The sequence below is a fragment of the Megascapheus bottae genome, chromosome 6, assembly GCF_031878675.1.
Source record: "Megascapheus bottae isolate mThoBot1 chromosome 6, mThoBot2.hap1, whole genome shotgun sequence".
NCBI lineage: Eukaryota > Metazoa > Chordata > Mammalia > Rodentia > Geomyidae > Megascapheus > Megascapheus bottae.
This window is the reverse complement of record NC_143514.1, coordinates 20455501-20479995: the sequence shown is the minus strand read 5'-3', so window position 1 is coordinate 20479995 and position 24495 is coordinate 20455501. Positions and strand designations below refer to the sequence as shown.

Below are 24495 nucleotides of genomic sequence, written 5' to 3'. Positions count from 1 at the left end.
AATTGTGATCTTCCTGTCTCACACACCAGAATTCTAGGTATGTACCACCATACCTAGCTCCAAAAACTTTAGACTTTAGAAATATTCTATTTTATAAAGTAGTTAAAAGTATAACAACCTGAATTTATTATATAGAAAAGAAATATGAAACAATTTATACTAAAGTATTTTTCTTGTATGTTTCATGGGTATATTAACTGTATGTGGAGGTTTCATTCTGATATTCCCATACATGCATATGAAATGTACTTGGATCATATTTGCTGCTTTACAAAAATGTTTTAAAGGAATTACAGGAATGAGTCACTTGTGCTTGGCTAGGTTTTTAAATTTTAAACAGTGTCACATAGAAAGAATGCTAATCTCAGTGGCAGTTCTCTACCTGCTACTCTAATAAAACTCCTCTGCTTGTGTCATCTTGAGTTGTCTTGCTTCATAAGCCAGTCTCTCAGTCCCTTTCTCTCTTAGTATCTTCAACCTCTGTCCTAGTAGATCTCTTCTTTGCTGTTATTTTTTTTTTTCCATTAAAAATCCAAAACGCTAGCCGGGAATGGTGGCTCATGCTGGTAATCCTAGCTACTCAGGAAGCAGAGGATCAAGGTTCATAGCCAGCTGGGCACAAAAAGGACCTGAGACTTTTATCTCCAATTAACCTCTAGAAAATGGGAAGTGGGGTTTGGCTCAAGGGTAGGGCGGGAGCCTTGGACTGAAGACCTCAGGGACAGCACCCAGGCCGAATTCAAGCCCCATGACCCACAAAACAAAAAAATGAAACAAAACCCAGGGTTAGAGGTATGGCTCAATGGTATGGCACCAGCCTGGTAAGTGAGAGGCCCTGAGTTCAAACTACAATATTACAAAAGCTCATAAAAATACAAAAATCTAAGTTTACATGATATGTAGTAAGTTAGAGTCAGATGTGGTATTGCACACATGTAATTTTAGCACTCAGGAGACTGAGGCAGGAGGATTCTGAGTTCCAGACTAGCCTGAGCTCTACAGTGAGTTCTAGATCAGCCTGGACTACATAGCAAGACTTGGTCTCAAAAAGAAAAAGGAGCAGCTCACAGTGGCTCACGCCTGTAATCCTAGCTACTCAGGAGGCTGAGATATGAGGATGAAGGTTCAAAGCCAACCCAGGTACAAAAGAACCAGAGACACTTATCTCCAATTAACCTCTAGAAAACAGGAAATGGGGCTTGGTTCAAGGGTAGAGCTCAGGGACAGTGCCCAGGCAGAGTTTCAAGCCCCATTACCCACCCAAAAAAAAAAAAAAAGGAAAAGGAAAAATAAGCATCCACTGTACTTACTACAATCTGGTTTCCTACACCGTTATTATACAGAAACTATTCTAGACAGTTTATACTACCAAGTTCAATGTACATTTTGTTATTCTCACTTTGAGTTTTGTCAGCATTTAGCAGTTCTTTTTGGATTTTATCATTCTCCTGATTTTTCTTCCTACTATGGCTCCTGTTTCCCTGTACAATAACTTTCACAAGTTCCTTTCTAAGCTTCCCTTCTAAATTTTCTACCATCCTTATTCCATTTGGACATCTAATATCCATGCATACTTTTCTGGGTTGATTCTATTTTCTATCCAACCTCCCAAAAGAAGGAACTATGGAAGTCATTCCAGCCTCTGCCCTCTCATTCATTTTCTGTATCTCTCTAACCTACCCCTTTTTTCTGCAAGAGTACTGCCATCATGTATGTTGTTTGAGCTGCAAACTAAACTCAGCTCATTATACTGAGTCTTTCTAACTGCGTCTGTCATAGCCTGCTTCAGTTTACCCTTATGTCACACTGCCAGACTGATTTTCCTGAAAGGTATTTCTTTCATTTCTCAGCTTTGTGTCTTGTAAAAGTTCTCTGAAGATTCAAGATATAAGACCACATTTCTTGGGCCGGGAGTTTGGCCTAGTGGTAGAGTACTTGCCTAGCATGCACGAAGACCCGGGTTCGATTCCTCAGTACCACGTACATAGAAAAAAGCCAGAAGTGGTGCTGAGGCTCAAGTGGTAGAGCTCTAACCTTGAGAAAGTCCAAAGACAGTGCTTAGGCCCTGAGCTCAAGCCCAGGATTGGCAAAAAAAAAAAAAAGACCACATTTCTTGCCAGAGCATAGAAGACCCTTAATTGTTCTGGATCTTCAACAGCCTTCTCTCCTGAGACTGCCCTACAGGCATCTTATAATTCAACCATGTGGGTCTACTTGCAGACACACTTCATCACTGGGAAATTCTAAGACTGGAAGATATTAAGTTGTGATATTAAATCCCTCTTAAATATACTGTTTAATTTTTTCTTACTTCCAAGGTTAATATTCTGTTTAGTTTAGTTTCCATATTATATGCTTGGTGCTGCATTATTCGAAAGGGAAAGAAAATGCGTTAAGACTGTTGGTAAATAAGCTTTCAAGATTATTTGGAAATTAACTTTTCAAATTTAAAGTTGCTTGGAAATTAACTGTGAGATTCAATTCTTAGGACCTCTCCCCCAAAAAAGGGTTAAATGTGAGATGACAAATATAAAGCATATGAAACCCAGACACAACAAACAGTTTCATTCATTAAAAAGGAACATCACTAAAAACTAAAACTGAATTAATAAAACACATTCTCTATTATTCTCTTATTTAAAAAAGTTTTTTCTTAAAAAAGTTAACATGTGGGGCCGGGAGTTTGGCCTAGTGTTAGAGTGCTTGCCTAGCATGCACGAAGCCCCGGGTTCGATTCCTTGGCACTCCACATACATAGCAAAAAGCTGGAAGTGGTGCTGAGGCTTACGTGGTAGAGTGCTAGCCTTGAGAAAGTCCAAGGACTGCTCAAACCCTGAGCCCAAACCCAGGGCTGGCAAAAAAAAAAAAAAAAAGTAAAGAATTAATAATTATTCAATGATTTCCATAAGGACATCTTTAATTTTCTATTAAATTTAGCAAAGGCCATCTGAATAACTGAATTTCTTGGTGTTTGTACATCTCACAGAGGCCTAGAAAATTTACCAGTGATCTAAAACTTCAAAAAACTCCATCAATTAATTATACATTAGGTTTACTTCATACACTAGGTGCAGATGGTTTCTTGCCTTTTGCCATCAGATATTTTCATTTTGGCATTTCAGGAGGTATACAGTGTTTTCTCAACTTATTTTTTTTCCTCCAGGAACACTATGCTATGAAAAAAAAAATGAAAAACTAAAGTAGTGTAAGTAGGATCTGTGATATTTAATTAAAAAGCTAGTTAGCAAATGTCATTCTTAAAGACTTTCCAAGACTACTCATTAATCCTTACAGAAAAGTACTGATAGGTAGGAAGCCTTCATTGGTGAGTTTAAATAAGGTTTTTGGAGATTGTTGATGATGGCAGTTAACAGGAGGGTGAGTGGAGAAAAGGACAGGGTAAAGGAAGGAGGTAAAGATTTTGGTCAAAGTACTTTATATGTATGTATATAATAGAAAAATGGTTAAATGTTTTAAATAAGAAGGACTAAGAATAAGGAGAGTAAAGGAAGGGTTGAATTTGATCCAAGTATATAATATGCATATAGAAAAATATCACAATGAAATGCTTTTGTACAAATGATATATGCCAATAAAATATTTCCAAAAGATCTGTTTGAGCCACTGCTGGTGGCTTACATCTGTAATCCTGGCTACTGAGGAAGCTAAAATCTGACAATTGCGGCTCAATGCCAACCTAGGCAGAAAAATCCATGAAACTTTTATCTTTAACTAACCAACAAAAAGCCCGAACTGGAGTAGTGGCTCAAATGTTAGAGTGTTAGCCTTGAGCAAAAGAGCTCAGAGAAACCACTCCGGCCTTGAATCCAAGCCCGAAGATTGACACCAGAAGAGAGAGAAAAAACAGATCTAGTTGTATTTCATTTTTAATTCTCAGGCATTTTTTGCTGGCAGAAATAAACTATGTGGTGTGCTCATGTCAACTGGATTGATTACTAAAAGCCTGGAGTCTTCAAAAACAGATTCATAAAACAATAAGGAAAAAAGAAAATAAAGAAGCTGAGACATTTAAGAGATTCATGTTTGATTTTTTTTCTCGCTCAGAAATTATCTTTTATTTCCTAAAAATACATTTTTATCTATCAAAATAAAGCATAGAGTGAAGGTAAATAATGGTGTGGGAAAACAAGTGAATGTGTCTGGAAAGACAAATGGACATGAGAGGAGCTTTACATTTTGCTATTAAAATACTGGTTGGGAGGTTCTGATACTTCCTTTCAAAAGAATGATATATAACAGTTACATATGAGCAAACAATTTTAATATTTTAATTTTTCTGAAAAAAGCTTTATTGAACCAATTCAGTGATCTGACTAATTCTTGATAATCAAATACCTGTAAATAACATTGTTTATAGTTGAAAGCAAAAACAAAATCCCCATAAGTGTTACTTACATTCCAAATCGCAATGTTCCAGACACATATGTCTGCCAATGTGCACAGTAGAACATGAATGTACCAGCAAAACAACAAAAAAACATCCAGTCAGGATTTGTCCCAAGTTGCACTGCAATACAAGTTCCAAGAACCACAAAAACTGCAGGGAAAAAAAAATCAGTGAAAAACTGAATAGCACAAATATTACATATTAACTGAGAATGAAGTGATTTTAGATGAGTAAATAGATTATATGCTGTAAATGTACAATCTACTCCATGATCTACAGTAGAAAAGTAGGATATACATTGTCACATATTTATTTTCATGTTGTTCATTGTGCATCTTGAATTTGAGGCCTGGGTGCTGTCCCTGAGCTTTTTCGCTCAAACCTAGTATTGTACCACTTTGAGGCACCTAGGCTGGCTTTGAAACGTGATCCTCGGATTTCAGCCTCCTGAGTAACTAGGATTACGGGCATAAGCCACCTGTGACTGGCTCACATTATCTTTCAATATCATAATTTCAACCTCTTTTACATTAAATTATTTAGTAGAACCAAAGTTCTTGAAAGCAACTAAAATTCACATTTTTATTTTGGCAGTATTTTCCTTAGTGATAGCATACTAATATACTGTAAAAAGTTACAGGTGAGACAAGTGTGCTGGTTCAGATCTGTAATCCCAGCACTCCTGCAGTGGAAGTAGGATTATTGTGAATGAGAGGACAGTCTGAGCTACATAACAAATTCCAGGCTAGCCTGGGTTACCCAGTATGACTCTATTGCAACCCCTCCCTCCAAAAGTCACAGGATAGAAAGTCTAAAAGGCAGTAGAAACAAAAACAAAAAACATATATAATCCACAAAGGGACCTACTTGCTTCATTGGTAACTGCCTTTTTTGTAGTTAGCAGTTACTATGATAGGTAATATTTACAAGATACTACTTCTATGTAGAAAAGAACTTCCTATGAGAGTTTAAAACTCAGATTATAATGCAAAATGATTGATGTCTAATAATTCTTCAGTCACCTACTTAAATTATGACAGTCTTTCATTTATTTGTAGAAGTTTTGAATCTGTTACAGGCTTTTAGAAAGTTATAAAAGCTAAGCTGCTCTTCTCCCCTAATAAGCAAGCTGTTGTTAGCCTTGCTGTCAAGCATGGTACTAGTGCAATGATTACAAAATGAACTCAATTTACATATGCAAATCTAAACTCAGAAATGCACTTAACTCACATATGCAAATTTAAACTCTATGAAGGTTTTTGTTCTTTTCTGAAGAAAATATTAAAAAAAAGCCATGTAAGGGGCCAGGAGTTTGGCCTAGTGGTAGAGTGCTTGCCTAGCATCCATGACGACCCAGGTTCGATTCCTCGGTACTGCATACATAGAAAAAAGCCAGAAGTGGTGCTAAGGCTTAAGTGGTAGAGCTCTAGCCTTGAGAAAGTCCAAGGACAGTGCTCAGGCCCTGAGCTCAAGCCCAGGATTGGCAAAAAAAAAAAAAAAAAAAAGCCATGTCAAATAAGAAGACTATTTTGGAATAAATTAAAATTAGAGAAGAAGCATTCCTGTCATGTAAGACAAATGAGAAATTCAGTAAGTTCTAAATCTTTCTTTTCTGGTCCTAAGTCTTGAACTCAGGGCCTACGCACTATCCCTGAGCAGTTTGGGTTCACGGCTCCACCACTTGAACCAAAACTCCACTTCTGACTTTTTTAGTATTTAATTGGTGATAAGAGTCTCACAGACTTTTCTGTCTTGGCTGACTGAACCACAAACTTCAGACCTTAGTCTCCCAAGAATTGAGAATTATAGGATTAAGCCACTTTGCCAAAACTCTAAATTTCATTTATGTCCTTTAAAAATGTATTAAAAATGTGAAAGTATCTGCAACACAGTGCAAATAACGACATATCACCTACACTCTAACTACAGGAACAAATACTCCTATTGCTAGTACCTTTAAAAATCTTGCATTAAATCATATATATTTAAGGTATCCAACATGCTGTTTTGATATATATAGGCAGAGTGAAGCGATTAATACAATTAAGCACATTAGCCTGTTCATCATCTTCCATACTTTATTTCCTTCGGGTATACCTAAAATATAATCTTAGCAAATTTTCAATATGTAAAACAATTATTAACTATAGTTCTTATTCATCGTACTTTTTAAAAATCCAAGTCACCATCACATATTTTTTGTTGTTGTTGTTTTTTTGGTGCCAGTTCTGGGGCTTGAACTCAGGGCCTAAGCACTGTCCTTGGGCTTTTTCCTCAAAGCTAGCACTCTTCCACTTGAGCCACAGCACCACTTCTGTCTTTTTCTATATATGTAGTAGTGAGGAATCAAACCTGGGTCTTTGTGCATGCTAGATAAGCACTCTACCACTAGGCTAAATTCCCGGCCCACCATCACATAGTTTTAATCAAACTTTATAATTTTACATAGGATTACAAATAATTTACATATAATTGATTTAAATATAAAGACCATAAATTACCAAACTCGTCTCCTACTACAGTGTTTGTATTACCATCTGTAATTTATGAGGGTTATCTTTTTTTTCTGGTGTTAGTTATACAGCCTGAACTCAGAGCCTCATATTCTTGATTGGCTTTTTAACTGAAAAGCTGGTATTCTACCACTTTAGCCAATGCCCAGTTCTGGCTTCTTAGAGATAGGTATCTCACAAATCTGTTTGCCTGGGTTGGCTTTGAATTGAGAGTCTCAGATCTGTCTTTTAAATAGCTAGGATTATAGGAGCTATCACCTCCTTGCTGGGATTTCTGATACTAACAATTATGCCCTAAGAATTTAAAAAGACACTGAAAACAGTATTTAACATTAAAAATAAAAATAAATGAATATAATAAATTTTATAATACTGCCACAATAAGAAAATATTGACCAGATTCATGGTCCTACAAAACTAAAATTAAATATAAGACCTGTTGTACTGATAACTAGACAAATCTGATTTAATGCTAATATTGTCTATTTTTCTTATCAGTTAATAATCATTAAAATTAAAAATACAATACCTGTTGATAGTGAATCACAACCATGATCAAAAAGTTCTCCCAAAGGAGAACTACTATTGGTTCTTCTTGCCTGTTTCCCATCTATAGCATCCAAAGACTGATAAATGAAAAGGCCACACGCACAAGCAACATATGCCCACAGAGGTGCCTGTGAAACAAAGTAAGAAAGCCAACAGTGTTCAGACACATTTGTCACTGTGTTTGGAGAACATTTTTCACTCATAGATAGTATCATCATTTTCCACAAAAGTATTAACTTTTTTTTTTTTTTTTTTGGTCAGTCATGGGACTTGAACTCTTCAGCTCAAGGGTACTCCCTGCCCCTTGAACCACAGCTCCACTTGTGGTTTTCTGGTGGCTACTTGGAGATAAGAGTCTCACCGTCTTTAGTGCCTAGGCTGGCTTTAAACCTTGATCCTCAGATCTCAGTCTCCTGAGTAGCTAGGATTACAGGTATGAGCTACTGTGCCTGGCAGTATTAACATTTTTTACTCACATAATTTATTGTCATTTTCTAGAGAAATATTGGTTGGAAATTATGAAAGAGATCTATGTATTACGTAAGGATGAACTAATAACTTAATGAGGATTGCTAGGGGAATTAAATTTCCTACCTTTAGGGCTCAAACTGATGCTGGTTAACTACAATGTGCCATCCATTATACATGGGTTGCCTATCTATAGATCCAGTCAATCAAAGCTCTAAATTAGTGGGCATAAAAACTGCATCAGTCTGAATATGGACAGACTCAATTTCTCATTTACTTAAATATACAATGTAACAACTATTTCTCAGGTAGTATTTACAATGTGTCAAGTATATAATTTATGTGAATATTACACACCACTTTATATAAGAGACACAGGCATCTGTGACAAGGTCCTAGAACCAAATGCTTCTAACTACACTTTGCAGAAATTTTACAGAAATCCCAGTACACTAAGTTATTGGCTAATGATTCTTCCAAATAATTAGATTCTAAGAGTCAATAATACATTAGAGCTTTCCCAAAATTTCTTATCTTTGAAGATGTTTCACTTATATCATATAAAGGAAAAATTCTACGCTAACTTCATATGGGAAATTTTGGGTTATAGATTGACAGCCTTCTTTACTATAGGACTTCTTCTAGCCCTTTACATTACTAAATATACTATGAGTATTCAAGAAAGGGAAATAATATATTAACATTTTTCACATTTACATAAGTGGGTAAATTATTTTATTTTATATTTTGGGGCAGTCCTGGAGCTTGAACTCAGAGCCTGGGTGCTGGCTGTCCCTAAACCTTTGTGCTTAAGGCTAGTGCTCCATTTCTTGAGCTACAGCTCCACATCTTGACTTTTTTGGTGGTTAATTGGAGATGAGAATATCAAAGCTTTCTTGTCTGGGCTGGTTTTGAACCACAATTTCCAGATCTCAGCCTTCTGAGTAGCTGGGATTACAGGCATGAGCCCACAGCACCCATCTATATTATTTTTAAATATAGTTCACAGAATAACACTAGAGAGATGATGATGATCTTGTATAGAGAGATTAGAAGATTATTTATACATCACATTTTCAAAAAATGAACTACTGCTATTGAGTTTGAGTTTTACATATAATATGCATTATATATAAATATATATATGTTTTTGTTGGGGCTTGAACTCTGGACCTGGGCACTGGCACTGTCCCTGAGGTCTTCAGCTCAAAGCTAGCACTCTACCATTTTGAGCCACAGTGTCACTTCCAATTTTGGTGATAAAGTCTCAGACTTTCATGCCTGGGCTGGCTTTGATCCGTGATCCTTAGATCTCACTGAGTTGCTAGGATCATAGGCATGAACCATTGGTGCTGGTGCCTGGCTTGCATGTTATATAACAAGGACTTACAATGAAAGCTATGATTATTTATGGGAGGGTGGAAGTGGAGTGGGATCAGGGCCTTGTGCTTGCTTGCTAGGCAGGTGCTCTACAACTTCAGCCATACTCATCCCACCATCACTTATTTCTAATGCATTCTATTCCGAATCTAGCAAGTTTTTCTACCACTCAGATATAAAAATGCATCCAGGCATATCCTGTGTAGGACATTACCTTCCTTTGAAGAGGACCAAACAGTGGCTCATTTCTAGGAACAATTCTGAAAAGGTCCCAATAATCGCAGTATTTCCCATTCTGGAAGTATCCTCAACAGTTTAGCTAACTGATCTGTTATTTTAATAATTTCAAGTCACTTAACAACAATGTGCAAGGAAAAGTATTACAGGGGAACATAATTACCTGGTTTACCCAAGAAGTGGCCAAGCTATCTTTGAATCAGTTCTCAATCCCTGAATTTCATCCTAAATCTAAGGAGGTAAGACTACTGGAAGGCATCCACTGTATACAACTAATTTCCTGGATGTTATACAACACCTTCAAGGATATGTGGACCAAACTCTTCTGAAAGTGGTTAAAGGCCTCAAGCAGTCACAGGTAAAACAGTCCAAAGGACATATGATATCATAATACAAATGTATTCTGGATTTTGTTGTTGTTGTACATTTTTTTTTCTTCTTTGAGAAAAGGAGTTGCTGCAAAATCCAAGTGGCCTTAAACTTTAGATCCTACTGCTTCAGCCTCCAAGTGCTGGGATTAACATATCTGCCTCCTGGTCTTCCTGTCTTGAATAAGGTTCAACAAGATAGTTACAAAAGTGGCTGGACATTGTGACACACATCCATTCCATATCCCAGTGCATGGAGGCTACCCAGTAAAAGAAGAATTCAAATAATTTCAGGCTAAATTGTGATATATATATATATATGTATACACACATACATATATATTCTTTTAAAAAGAAGGAAAGAAATGAGGGAAACCAGAAATATACAATCTGTATGAAATATATGTTCAGAGTAAAAGAGGAATCAAAATAAAGGCATTCAAGGTGTGTAGAAGGAAATAATAATCTGGGAGATAAAAATCACGTATTTTATGGTAACTATGACCTTTATTAGTTAATCACTTTAAGAGATACACATGAAAACAAAGGAAATGTTGAACATAAAGAAAAGAAGTTTGGTAGAATGCTTGCCTTGCATGCACTAAGTACCACACACAAAGAAAAAAGCCGGAAGTGGTGCTGAGGCTCAAGTGGTCAAACTCTATCCTTGAGAAAAAACCCCAAGGGTAATAATGCTCAGGTCCTGAGTTCAAGCCAGGACTGGCAAAAATTAAAAACAAAACAAAAAAAACCCAAACAGCTAGGCGGGTGTGGTGGCTCACGCCTGTAATCCTAGCTACTCAGGAGGCTGAGATCTGAGGATCAAGGTTCAAAGCTAGCCCAGGCACAAAAGGACTCTAGACATTTTTTTTTTCCCTCCAGTCCTGAGGCTTGACTCAGGTCCTACCACTGTCTATGGGCTTTTCCTCAAGGCTAGAGCTCTACCAGTAGAGCCACAGCACCACTTCCAGCTTTTTCTATGTATGTGGTACTGAGGAATCAAACCTGGGTCTTTGTGCATGCTAGGCAAGCACTTTTCCCACTAGACAAACTACTGGCTGGAGGATCCTAGACTCTTATCTCCAATTAACCTCTAGAAAATGGGGAATGGGGCTAGGCTCAAGGGTAGGGCAGTAGGTTGAACTGAAGAGCTTAGTGCCATGCCCAGGCCCAGGGGTAGGGTGAGCTTGAGCTGAAGAGCTCAGGGACAGCGCCCAGACCTAGTTCAAGCCCCATGACCCACCAATAAATAAATAAATAAATAAATAAATAAACAAACAAACAAACAACAACAACAAAAAACCCCAAAAGCGAATTTGTTACTCAGGAGGCTGAGCTCTGAGGATCATGGTTCAAAAGACAGCCCAGGAACAACCAAGAGAATCTTATCTTCAACTAACCACCAGGAAACTGGAAGTGGTACACTGTGCCTCAGGGGGTAGGGTGACAGCCTTGAGCTGAAGAGCTCAGGGACAAGGCCCAGAGTTCAAGTCCCACAACTGACAAAAACAAACAAACAACAAAAAAAAAACCTGAGACAGGGTTTCTCATTATGTAGCCTATGCTGGCTTCTAACCTTTATCCTCCTGCCTGAGCCTCTCAATTACAGTCGAGGATTATAGGCTTAGTGTGTCAATTCATAAATAAATCATAAATCCAAATCCAAATTTACCCTTCTTTTTGGTGGGTCATGGGGCTTGAACTTGGCCTGCTCAAGGCTACCACCCTACCATTGAGCCAAGTCCTACTTCCCATTTTCTAGAGGTTAATTGGAGATAAGAGTCTCAGGTTCTTTTATGCCAGGGCTGGCTTTGAACCTTGATCTTCAGATCTCAGCTTCCTGAGTAGTTAGGATTTACAGGAATAAGCCACCACCCATTTTTATGAAGAGTTCTCCAGTTTCAAGTAACGGGTACAAACAGTAGAGGACACAAACAGATTGAAGGCAAAGATCTTTGAAAGATATTCCACATTTCCTTTCTTAATGTCAGCCAGAGCAGGATATGGAACAGAAAAGTGTTACCTTGACTTTTCCTTTGCCTTTTTAGAAGTTTACCAGCTAGACATGTTTATAGGAAAAAAACTGAGCAATCCTCACTGGAATAAAGAAGATTTCTTTTGAGACAGGGCCTTGCTATATATCCTATGCTTGTCTAAAATTTGTGATCTCCTGCCTCAGCCTCCCAAGTGCTTAGGACTGCAGTAGAACATTATACTCAGGCTGAGAAAAACACTTTGAGTAGCCCAGTTTATAGTCATAACATCTCAACTGACAGAGATTTTTCTCTCTGATCATTTCATGCTATTATTATATACTATAAATTTTATATACACACTGCCAATACTAGGGGTTCAACTTCTTCTAGGTTTTTGAACTTGTTTTGCTTGCTTGCTTACACATAGCGGGACTCATCACTTGAATCCTACTTTTAGCCTAGATTTTGCTGGTTACTATGGTAATGGGTCTCCTGGGACTGTTCTATCCAAGTTGGCTTTGAACTTCCATCCTTCAAGTCCTAGTTTTTTAAGCATGAGATACTAGCACTTGGTTCCCCTCTGGTTCTAATATAAAGTAGTGTATAAAGTAGACTGCATTTTTACGACAAATGACTGACAAAATATTTTATCTTAAGATGACCTAGGAATTCCAATGACAATGTTTCTGGTATATAAAAAATGTCATTTGGTAATAAGAAATTCCTCTTACCTGCTCAGTAGCTGTAGGGCAGTAGAAGACTAATAAAATAGTTGTACAGATGTTTATTGATAGTCCAATGATGGTGATGAGATTTGGAGCAATCCATGAGGGAACTCTTCCAACTAGCCATTCCCAATACCCTTGCATTAAGGGTTCAAGCAAGGATCGTCCAGCACTCTGATATCTGTGTTCTTCTAGTCGCTTTAGTTGATGTCTTGATAATGGTGGTGTAGGTAACTGAAATAATTTATTTAATACACACCCTGTAGTACTCATATGCCCAAAGCCCACAGGGGACTCCGGGTGAGAATCTCCACATCGTTTCCTTGTTGACCGATGTCCACTCATGGATCTCGATTTTCTTTTATTTGGAGACAGAAATGTATCCGATTTTGTAGCTTTCTGACAGCTATTTATCTGGAAAACAAAACAAAAAAGGAGAGATACATTTGTTCAGTACTTCTAATATAACCAAGTCAGAAAATGTTTAAAGTCATCCTATAGAATAATATCAAACAGGAGTGAGAAAACTGGGGACCTCACCTTGGTTCTAGTTCTTACTGAAAGTTTATGTACAGTATGACCTTATCTTTAAGTGAAAACTACTGAGGGACCTTTAGAGTCAAGTGTTTCCTGTTACCTTATACTGTGTCTGACTTTGCAGCTCATAGTCTTTCTATTCCCTACTACTTTAGTAGTATTATGTTACAAATGCTTCATTTGTATGGAAACTCAGGTACCAACGCCAGCAAATTAGTACAAGTATCAGACAATGACATGGATGAAATGGGTTTCAGTTAACATTTTTATTTCATAAAAGCTGTTTACTGAGCACTTGTATTACATTCCAAACTAAGTACTTCTTAATATGTTAACTAATTCAATCTCTATAACTGTAGAAGGTAAGAACTATTACTCTCATTTCGTACAGTAAACTAAGACTAAATGAGAGTAATAAACTTGTCCAAATCACAGCTAACTTTTCTATTTAAGCTAAATTAAAAAGAAAATCTTACTGGTGGAAAGGATACGGATGGTGTTAAAGTGGGGAAATAGCAAAAAAAAAAAAAAAGAAAGAAAGAAAGAAAGAAAATTAAGAATACTGTGTGTGTGTGTGTGTGTATTTATTTCTAATGGCAGTGGCCTAACAAACTAAAGCAGAGGTAAGAAAACACAGCCAAATTGATTGTTAGGTTTTGTTGAAGGACTTTTGAGTTTAGTATCTGAAGTGCTTGCACTCAATTTAGAAAAGGTTAGACATAGCATGAATATTATCAGTAATTAAGCAGAACAAGAAAATAATTACTAAAATATTTTCAAAGTTAGTAGGGCTGCTGTACACACACACACACACACACACACACACACACACACACACACGCACGTGCAGTTCAGAATGGAGAGTAGTGAGGCCAGGAATTTGGCCTAGTGGCCTAATATGCATGAAGGCCTGGGGTTGAGTCCTTGGTACCATATACATAGAAAAAAGATGGAAGTGGTGCTGTGGCTCAAATAGTAGAGCACTAGCACTAGCCTTGAGAAAGCCCAAGGACAGTGTCCAGGCCTTGAGTTCAAGGCCCAGGACTGGCAAGAGAGGGAGGGGGGGAGGGAGGATGGGAAAGAGAGGGGGGAGGGAGGGAAGGAGGATGGAAGACAGAGAGAGGAAAACAGTGGCAACTATTAAAAATAAACATATCTGAATGCTTTTAAGTGGTGAGAGCCTGCATAAGGATGGCAAAAATGGAAATATAAAAGACAGTAAAGTCTATGGGTAATTTCTGTTTAGAGAGAAGAATTAGCAGACCATTCTTAGCAGTTCTGTGTGAGAGGAGGAGAAGAAAAAAAAGAAATCAACAGTGATTTTTTTTTTTTTGCCAGTCTGGGGCTTGAACTCAGGACCTGAGCACTGTCCTTGGGCTTTCTCAAGGCTAGAGCTCTACCATCTGAGCCACATAACTCCGCTTCTGGCTTTTTCTGAGTATATGGTACCAAAGAATTGAACCCAGGTTTTCACGCATGCTAGGCAAGTGCTCTACCACTAGGCTAAACACCCGGCCCAATCAACAGTAGTTTTTTCGTTGCTTATCAAAGGAGAAGTTGAGAAGTTTGTTATGTCTGGGGCATTGGAAATAAAAGGGAAAAGAGGAACTGGAGAAAAAGCGTGGGGAAGGGACCAAATAACCAACTTTTATTTTCTTGGTAGTGCTGGTGTTTGAACCAAAGGCCTCATAATTGCTAGGCAGTATTCTAAGCACTTGATTGAGGCTCCCTGTATCCAATTTAAAAAAAATGAAAGTTTGTCTCTTTTTTTCTTTTCTTTCCAGTGTTGGGGACAGCATATGCTAGCCATGTACTATCAAGCTTATATTTTGCCCCTCCCCCCACCAGCCTCCCTTCTTTTAGGAAGGGCGAACAAACAAAATAGTATTCAATATACACTATGTAAAAAATAAAACTGTATAACTAAGCCAGGGGGGAAGTGACTCACGCCTGTAAATCCTTGCTAGTCAGGAGGCTGAGATCTGAGGATTGAGGTTCAAAGCCAGCCTGGGCACTAAAGTCCCTGAGACTCTTATCTTCAATTAATCACCAGAAAACTGGAGTGGCACTGTGGCTTAAGGGGTAGGGCAGTAGCACTAAGCTGAAGAGCTCAGGGATAGTGCCCAGACTCAGATTTAAAGTCCCACAACAGATAAAACAAAATAAAACAAAACAAAAACAACAAAAAACAAGAACAAAACAAAACTGTGTAACTTGTGGCAGGGATAGGAAGAGGAAAATGAAGGAAGGGATGGCATAGTCAAGAAAAACTGTACTCAACACTTTTGGCATTGTAACTCGTCTGTACAACTCTTTAATAATAACAATAAAATTTTTTTTTAAAGAGATGGTGTCTTGCTGTGTTCCCCAAGTCTTAGAGCAGATGGACTCAAGCAGTCTGCCTGCCTCAGCCTCACAATAGTTGGTACTATAGACCTACAAGATCCTTATTCTAGCATGCTTAGTCTCTACCAGTTATTTTTTTAATTTTTATTTTTATTTTGCCAGTCCTGGGCTTGGGCTGAGGGCCTGAGCACGTTCCTTAGACTTTCTCAAGGCTTAGCACTCTACCATTTGAGCCTCAGCACCACTTCCAGCTTTTTTCTATGTATATGGCACTGAGGAATCGAACCCAGGTCTTCGTGCATGCAAGGCAAGCACTCTACCACCAGGCCAAACTCCCGTCCCCCCAGTTATCTTTTTAATAGTGATGTTTTAGATAAATTCAAAAGACTTAAGTCCCAGTAAAACATTAAATTTCAAATCACCACTTAAAGCAAAACTAAATAAAGAAAAATAGTAGAAAGGTTTTTGAAAGGATTAACTATGGAGAGAAAAGGAAAGATAAAGAGCCCTGTGGGAAACCCAGTTATAGAGCCAGAGGAGGAACAGAAACACTATGATTAGAAAGAAAAAAAAGGAATAATCGTAATAGAACTGAAAGGATAGTGGCATTAAACCAAGAAAAACAAATGTACTTGATACTCTAGTTGAAAACTATTCAGAAAGCAATAGAAACTAGCAGAAATGGTATACTATGAGACTAAAGAATGTGGTGCAGGGTCTAGGGCATCTTAAAGGTGGATCTAGTATCAGGGCATGCCTACAGTCTCTTATTTTTCCTGTGACAAGATCCAGCTTGTTCAGTCTTACAGGGTGTTTCCCAGACTGGTAGATGCTACCTTATTTATGCTGGGTAAAGGGAAGGACCAAGTAGTGAAAATCACTGGCAGAGATTGGGAGAAAGGTAGTGGCACCAGCCAGAGGAGACACTGAAACATGTCTGAATTGAACATGAGGATACAATGTTGGTGTCACATGCAGACCATGACTTTCTCTCTACACCCTCATAAATACTGCTAATGACCCAAGGTGGTATCTAAAACCTTTGTCAATCATCTACCTTAACATTTGATATAGAAAGTAGTTATTGTAGGGTGAAGTGTGGCCAAGTGGTAGAGCATGCACAAAGCCCTGGGTTCGATTCCTCTGTATCATATACACAGAAAAAGCTGGAAGTGGTGCTATGGCTCAAGTGGTAGAGTGCTAGCCTGGACAAAGCTCAAGGAGAGTGCCCAGGTCCTGAGTTCAAGCAAAAAAAAAGAAAAAGTCATTGTAGTCTGGTAGTTCAACTATCTTAAGTAAAATTTCAAAAGTCTCAAAAGAATAATCAATAACACAATTTAAGCTACTGAGAAATTTTAAAATATTAAAAATTTAACATTTAATTCTCACAACACAAAGGTACTGATTAATTCTTCAAACTTTTTTATTTTGAGGGCCAGGAGCATGGCCTAGTGGTAGAGTGCTTGCCTAATATATACAAAATCTTGGGTTCCATTCCTCAGTACCACATACCCAGAAAATGCCGGAAGTGGTGCTGTGGCTCAAGTGGTAGAAAACTAGCCTTGAGAAAGCCCAAGGACAGGGCCCAGGCCCTGAATTCAAGCCCAGGACTGGCAAATAAACAAAATTAATTTTTTTTAATTAAAGAATTTATTAACATTGATTTTTACATCATATTTCAAATGACAAGTTTAACAAACAAGTGTTCAAGCAGGGAATCTCTATATACAATCACTGGGACTTAGTTTTTAGAACTTAATCAAAATTAGGCTAAGGGTTTGTATGTCACAGAAACATTAATTTATGAAGTAAAACATTATGTCTATAGAGTCGTAGGTTTTTATGTCTATATAGAACAAAATTAATTTTTAATCATTTTCTTTTCATTTATTTACTAATCTGTAGGTAGCTGTGCAAAAGGTTTTAATTTGATGTGCTATTTTTTTAAAACTGCAGATTAAACTCAGCTTTCTAGGCAAGTACTTTAGCTATACTATGCCACACCCCAAGTCGTAAACCTGTAAAACAACTAGTGAATGGTATCACTTTAGATCAAATGACAGGCTGATTAATCACCAAAACACTGAGTAGTCTGAAATTTCTGTAGTCAAACAATGAATTTTTTCATTTAGTAAACTCTAATTAGCTTATATAAAATTACAAGGGAAAGAAAAAGTTTAGTCAATTCCATATGTATTTTATTGTTAAAACGTCTATCCTACTATTAAAAAATGGGGTGCTAACTTGCTTTTGGCACAGAACAGTCTTAAGCAACTGATCTGAGTGGTTTTAAGTGTGAACATTTGGCAAGAATCATTTACAAACTGATACTTTAGGAATTTTCCTCTTCATGACCTAGATTTCTTTTAACCTTTTATTTCTCACTTAGGAAAAAAACCCTATATCTTGGGAAGCTTTTCCACATCTAACTTTTAAATATGAAACATAAAAAGATGTGGCTGCATGTGAATTAATGCACCTTCTATCTGGCAAATATCATGTAACCCTTTTACTAATTACAATAAAAAATTTAAAAAAAAAGATGTGGCTGCAGAACCTGGAAAAGCTGTTGCTGCTATCGATGCATAACATACTGCTATTATTGATCTTTTTATATAAATATAAATATATATACATATATATATAATTTGAATTTTTGGAAACTTTAGCTGTGCTGTCAACTTTGGAAACAAGTATCCCAGTTTACCGTGTTGAGTTGGCATTGTACAGAAATTAATAGCCATAATGGTATAGAAACGTTAAACTTTTTTTTTCATTTGTACAGGGGTAAACACACTGTATTAAATATGTAAGGTCTTATCTATGTGGGTTTGATTACAGAAACTAATAAAGTATTCTCTAAATAAAAAAAAAAAAAAGATGTGGCTGGGGATGTAGCTTAGTGGTAGAGTGCTTGCCTAACATGCAGCCCCAGGCTTGATTCCTCAGTATCACATAAACAGAAAAAGGTAGAAGTGGTACTGTGGCTCAGGTGGTTGAGTGCTAGCCTTGTGCAAAAAGAAGCTGGGGTCAGGAGCATGGCCTACTGGTAGAATGCTTGCCTAGCATTCATGAAGCCCTGGGGTTGATTCCTTGGTACCACCTACACAGAAAAAACCAGAAGTGGTGCTGTGGCTCAAGTGGTAGAGCACTAGCCTTGAGAAAGCCCAATGACGGTGCCCAGGCCCTGAGCTCAAGCCCAGGACTGGCAAAAAAAAAAAGAAACTCAGGGAGACTACCACGGCCCTGGCTTCGAGTCCAAGGACTATCAAAAAAATAAAAACATAAAAAGAAGCAATGAGTTTTTCTTTAAGATTTTTCTTGACAACATTTTAAATTGGAAACTCAGACTCTGTGAGCTAGTAGCAACAATATTGCAAATATAAATTCAGACACATGTAGCCCTAGATAGGCATTTTACTTTTAACACTGCAATAAGTAGGTGCACAGGCTACTGGCAGTGACACAGATCCATCTATACTCTTTACATCTGAAAGGTCTATTGTCATATTAGCCATCTCAGAAAAAACAGGACCTTCTAGAAGTTACAGTACAATCCCCGTACAACAGAAGATCAGGAGAGAAAGGGGAAAAAAGGATGTTGGAATAGAAATATGGAAGGTGCTACAAATATTATTAACCACTTAAGGATGTTTATATGTATGTGGTACATGCCAGTACTGGGGCTTGAATTAAAAGCCTTTCCCTTTCACTTGGATTTCTTGCTCAAGGATGGCGCTTTCCCACTTGAGCCACACCTTCACTCCCAGATTTTGCTTGTTAATTGAAGATAAGAGTCTCACAGATGTTCAAGATAGCTTTGAACTGCAATCCTCAGATTTCAGCCTCCACTAGCACCTGGCTCTGCTTAAGACTTTTATGTGGTGCCCAACCGGTGGTCAAAGGGGTAAGCAAAAAAATGTGTTTTTATTTCTACAGTATAAGGAACTAAAAATTATTGCTGGCTAGCCTATAAACTCACTCATAAGTGAAAATAATGTTGGTGTGTGTGTGTGTGGTGTTATTTGTGGGGCTTTAACTCTGGGCATAACTACTGTTTTATTCCACCACTTGAGACATAGCTCCATTTCTGGCTTCTTTTTTTTTCTTTCTCTTTTTTCTTTTTTTTGCCAGTCCTGGGCTTGAGCTCAGGGCCTGAGCACTGTCCTTGGACTTTCTCAAAGGTAGAGCTCCATCTAGCACTTGGGCCTCAGCACCACTTCCAGCTTTTTTCTCTGTATGTGGTACCAAGGAATCAAACCTGGGTCTTCGTGAATTCTAGGCAAACACTCTACCACTAGGCCAAACTCCTGGCCTTTTTTTGGTGTTTAATTGGAAATAAGAATCTCACAAATTTTCTTGTCAGGGCTGGCTTTGAACAGCAGCAATCCTCAGCTCTCAGCCTCCTGAGCAGTTAGGATTACTATGTAAGTCATCAATGCCTTGCTGAAAATAGTTTCATAGCTCCCACCCCCCACCCCCACATACATACCAGCTGAGGACAGAACTCAGGGCCTTGAACTTATCAGGCAAGTGATCTTTCACTGAGCTAAATCCCCCAACCCTTGAACAGTTTTTCGGAGAAACAGGTTCCACGTTCCAAATACATTCAGATGTTTTTTTGACTGTAGTGAAACAGATGTGGTTCTAGCTTCCCTGTGGCTAAAAACTGGCAATCAAGCAGTAACATTACACAGTGTAATGGCTACTATAAGTTTGATGAATCAGAAAACACATTTTACATAGAGTAAAGTCTCTGAAGATAGGAAATTATTGAGGATATAGATAGATAGATAGATAGATAGATAGATAGATAGATAGATAGATAGAGAGGGGATATATATATATATATGTGTACACACACCCACTGGGGGGTCATGAGGCTTGAACTAGGCCTGGGCGCTATCCCTGGGCCTGGGCAGTGTCCCTGAGCTCTTCAGCTCAAGGCTACCACTCTACCCTCAAGCCAAGCTTAATTGGAGAAAAGAGTCTCAGGTCCTTTTGTGCCTCAGCTGGCTTTATACCTTGATCCTCAGATCTCAGCCTCCTGAGTAGCTAGGATTATAGGCATGAGCCACCGTGGAGGCCAAGGATTTTTTTTTAAATAACTTTGAGCTGGGTACACTACTGGCTCAGACCTGTAATCCTAGCTACTCTGGAATGGAAATAAGAGAATCATGGTTAAAAGCCAGTCCAGGCTTTCATTGAGATTCTCATCTCTAACCTAACTAGACATCACTGCCCAACCCCCCAAGGAAGGAAGGAAGGAAAGAAAAGAAAAGCCAGTAAAAAGAAAGGATGAGAGAAAGAAAGCCAGTAGTGGAAATGTGGCTAAGTGCTCAAGTAGTAAGCACTAGTCTTGAGAAAAAAAGAATTGGAGGACAACCTAAGTGTTCACTAAAGATAGATTTTCATAAATCATAACTATTAAGTATCTTAAACTATTAAAAAAATCCTTGCCACCTGTTGAAATTCAGATTATAAATACTGGTCACAGCACTTTTTCTCCTGCAACTTTCTCATCAACAGTCTGTAAATACCCCTATTCTGTTATATCCTAGCTCTAGCGCTTACCACCACACTGAATGTTTCCTCTTTATAGATTTTTTTTTTTTGGTCTTTCCCCCACATTGCTCTGTAAGCTCCACAAGTGCAAAGGCCATGCCTGTTTTGCTAACATTCTTTTCCCATAGTCTCATACCATCTTTAGCACTATATAAGTAATCACGCTTACTGAATGCTGAACAGGTATGATTCATCTTATATCTAATGAACACTTCAGTAGTTCTAGACCTTGTGGAGGCAGAAAAATTGAGATATGTCATTTCACACTGCCCAGAAGCTCCAAAGGTCAAGGGGAGAGGAGCAGTCTTATAATCCATTAAGTTCTAACATCCTGTCAACAATCTTTTGGGGAGTCTGAAGGGGAACAAATGGTTTGACAAGGTGGCAGTGGTGGCTGCTTCTTTTCTTTTCCTTTTTTTTTTTTTTTTTTTGTGCTGGTCCTGGGTTTCAACTCAGGGCCTGGGTGCTGTCCCTAAGCTTTTTTCCACTCTAAGATTGATGTTCTACCACTGGAGCTACATCTCCATTTCCAGCTTTTTGCTGGTTAATTGGAGCTAAAGAGTCTTTCTTGCTCAAGCTGGCTTTGAACCTCATTCTTCAGATTTCACCCTACTCTGGAACAGCTAAGATTACAGATGTGAGCTACTGGTGACAAGTGCAAAACCTCTTCCTGTACAGGCATGAATACCTATGTGAAATGTTCATCAAAGGCACAAAAATATGATCAGATACTTAATAAATACATTTCCTAAAACTACATGTAATTTGGGAATTAAACATCCATCATGAAGGGCATTTGTGCTTATAGTAGCTGAGGATAAGAGCATCCTTCCTATATTATTCCTGTTCTAGATTTCAGCATGGGGAACACTTGGCAAATAAATATCATTAAAGAAAAATAAGGGGCTGGGAGTTTGGCCTAGTGGTAGAGTGCTTGCCTAGCATGCACGAAGACCCAGGTTCAAATCCTCAATGCCACATACGCAGAAAAAAGCCGGAAGTGATATGGTGGCTCAAGCGGTAGAGCTCTAGCCTTGAGAAAGCCCAAGGACAGTGCTCAGGGCCCTGAGTTCAAGCCCCAGGACTGGCAAAAATAAATAAATAAAATAAAACTCCTCCCAACTGGTAACCAGAGCTAAGGTAAACTTGCACAATATTCAACCTGTTATGTGAAATTCCAGAATTTCACCCGCCATGTCTAAGGGTGCCAAGTTTTTCTCTGCCCTGATTCAGCAGCATAGTCACAAGCCTTTCATAGGGAACCTGCTGGTACCTAGCTCTTTCCCAATTCCATAGCAACAGGAAAGTAAAATACCAGTGGCTGACATGATGGGAGGGTGAGTGATGGTCAGGGAAAATTATAAAGAAAAAACAACAACAAGAAGCGAGAAACAAAACTGAATCACTAAATGAAGTTCAGCTGACACATAAAACAAATTTATAAGCCTGGTACCAGTGGTGTGCTCATGCCTACAATCCTAGTTACTCAGGAAGCTGAGATCTGGAGATCCTGGTTTGAAGTCCACTGTGACAGGTAAATAAGTCCATGAGACTCTAATCTTCAATAACCAGCAAAAGAAAGCTGGAAGTAGAAGTATGGCTTTAGCAAAGTATCAGCCTTTAGTGAAAAAGCTAAAAGACATTGCCTAGCCCGATGTGGGTGCGATGCATGGGGCTGCGACATGCACGCATGCATATGCATGTGCGCGCACTCACACACGCACGCACACACACACACACACACATTACATAAACCAAAGCCTTTTTACCACGGACTTGGAAGGAAAAAAAAGTGTAGTACAACTTAAATTTAGTGTTTTGCTAAAGTGAAATCTTGTCTTCCTTAAAACAAAAACTTTCTCCTATAAGGGTGTGGGGGGGAGGGAAGCAAGGGCCTGGCTTGTGTATTTTTTCTAGTCTCTTACAAAGAACACAGGAATTACTCTCAAAAGAAAGAATATTAGCAGCACCTTTAGCCAGCTTAAGTAACAAACAGAAGCCTAGAACAAAACAGAAACTGCTATGCAATAAAATATAATTGGCGGCAATGAGACCGATTTATCTACTCCACTTTTTTTTTTTTTGCCAGTCCTGGGCTTGAGCTCAGGGCCTGAGCACTGTCCTTGGACTTTCTCAAGGCCACAGCTCTACCACTTGAGCCTCAGCACCACTTCCGGCTTTTTGCTATGTATATGGGGTACCAAGGAATCGAACCCGGGTCTTTGTGCATGTTAGGCAAGCACTCTACCACTAGGCCAAACTCCCGGCCCCCAATCTACTCCACTTTTTAAGGGAGGGTTGCAGTGACAAATTCTACACGGCGCTTCAACCATCCCAGGACGAATATGCAACAAAACAGTTTTATAACTTCGGTCTCTTTGAGGTTTTATGCGAACACAGATAGTAGTAAATGGTAATGTTCCAAGTGGCTTATCCTCGTTGTGGCTTATGTTTTCAGTCGCGTCAGTAGGCACGGATCAGAACATATCCGTGCTTGTTTGGGACAGCAGGAACGCGCTATTCTGACCACATACAGATAAAACACAGACTCGTCGAAGAGCCACTACCAATTTGCCTATTCTCGTCGTACAGATTTGCCTTGAAAGACTTCCAGGCAAAGCCCACACGCAAGGCCAAGGGATGCAAAATATCCAGAAGGACACAAAACTGCTCAATACCGAACCGCAGGAAACAAACACGGCCAGAGGTGAGGATCCCATTCATCCCCAGCACCCGGGCAACCCAGAGCAATCCTCCCGTCCTTCCTCCTAAGAAGACTGCTGAAATCAACCCCCTTCGCTGGCGTCTCTACGAGCTGAAATTTCTAGAAAAGTTGCTGACCAAGAAGCAAGGCCCAGCCAGGAAAACCTCCACCAGCACCAGCACCAGCACGGCGATTCCAAAGGGAAGGCACAGCTGGCACAAAATGCTGTCCGGTGTGTGGAGTTGGCAACCCCGGGACCGGAGGGCGTGGAGCCGACGGGCAGGCTCGGTTTCTCCCAGGCAGCGGCCCAACCCTCCAGTCGCCCGCCGCCGGCCAGCCGCGGTCCGCGCTCTCGGGTCTTCGGCCCGCGCAGGCGCTCTGCCAGCCCCGTCTCCCGAGCCCCTCGAGAGGGGCAGGAGGTCGTCCCCGGCGCTCCCCGAGCCCCGCGCGCGGGCGCGAGCGAGTGAGCGAGGCCGCCCTGAGTGGGGAAGGACGGCGCTCGCCTCAGCGAACCCACACACAACTCCACCGTGGAGCCCCCCCCGGAGCCTCCAGCGCGCCCTCCACGTCCTTCACATCCGGGCCTCTTCCGCTCTCCCCGAGACTTTACCGTAGCATCCTTACCCGCACTCCGACCAGCACACCTAGAAATAACAACTCCGGGTCCAGCCGCCAGAGTGACTCCGAGAGGCGGCGGCACGTTCACGACACTTTCGCGA

At 39.3% G+C, this 24495-nt stretch overlaps 1 protein-coding gene across 2 annotated transcripts in view; it reads right to left on the bottom strand.

Annotated features, from left to right (window-relative positions):
• Cept1 (choline/ethanolamine phosphotransferase 1) overlaps positions 1 to 24487 on the bottom strand; it is a 48392-nt gene extending 23905 nt beyond the window's left edge. The window contains exons 1-4 of one of the 2 annotated variants that reach the window (XM_090334404.1): positions 24401 to 24487; positions 12631 to 13038; positions 7451 to 7598; positions 4417 to 4558 (exon numbers count right to left, since the gene is read on the bottom strand). In XM_090334404.1, coding sequence (XP_090190530.1) covers positions 4417 to 4558; positions 7451 to 7598; positions 12631 to 12969 — 629 coding nt within the window. In that variant the 5' untranslated portion in view covers positions 12970 to 13038; positions 24401 to 24487. Of the gene's footprint in view, positions 1 to 4416; positions 4559 to 7450; positions 7599 to 12630; positions 13039 to 24386 lie in introns of both variants that reach the window. The other variant, XM_090334405.1, reaches the window with a different exon arrangement.
• Positions 24488 to 24495: the final 8 nt, after the last annotated feature.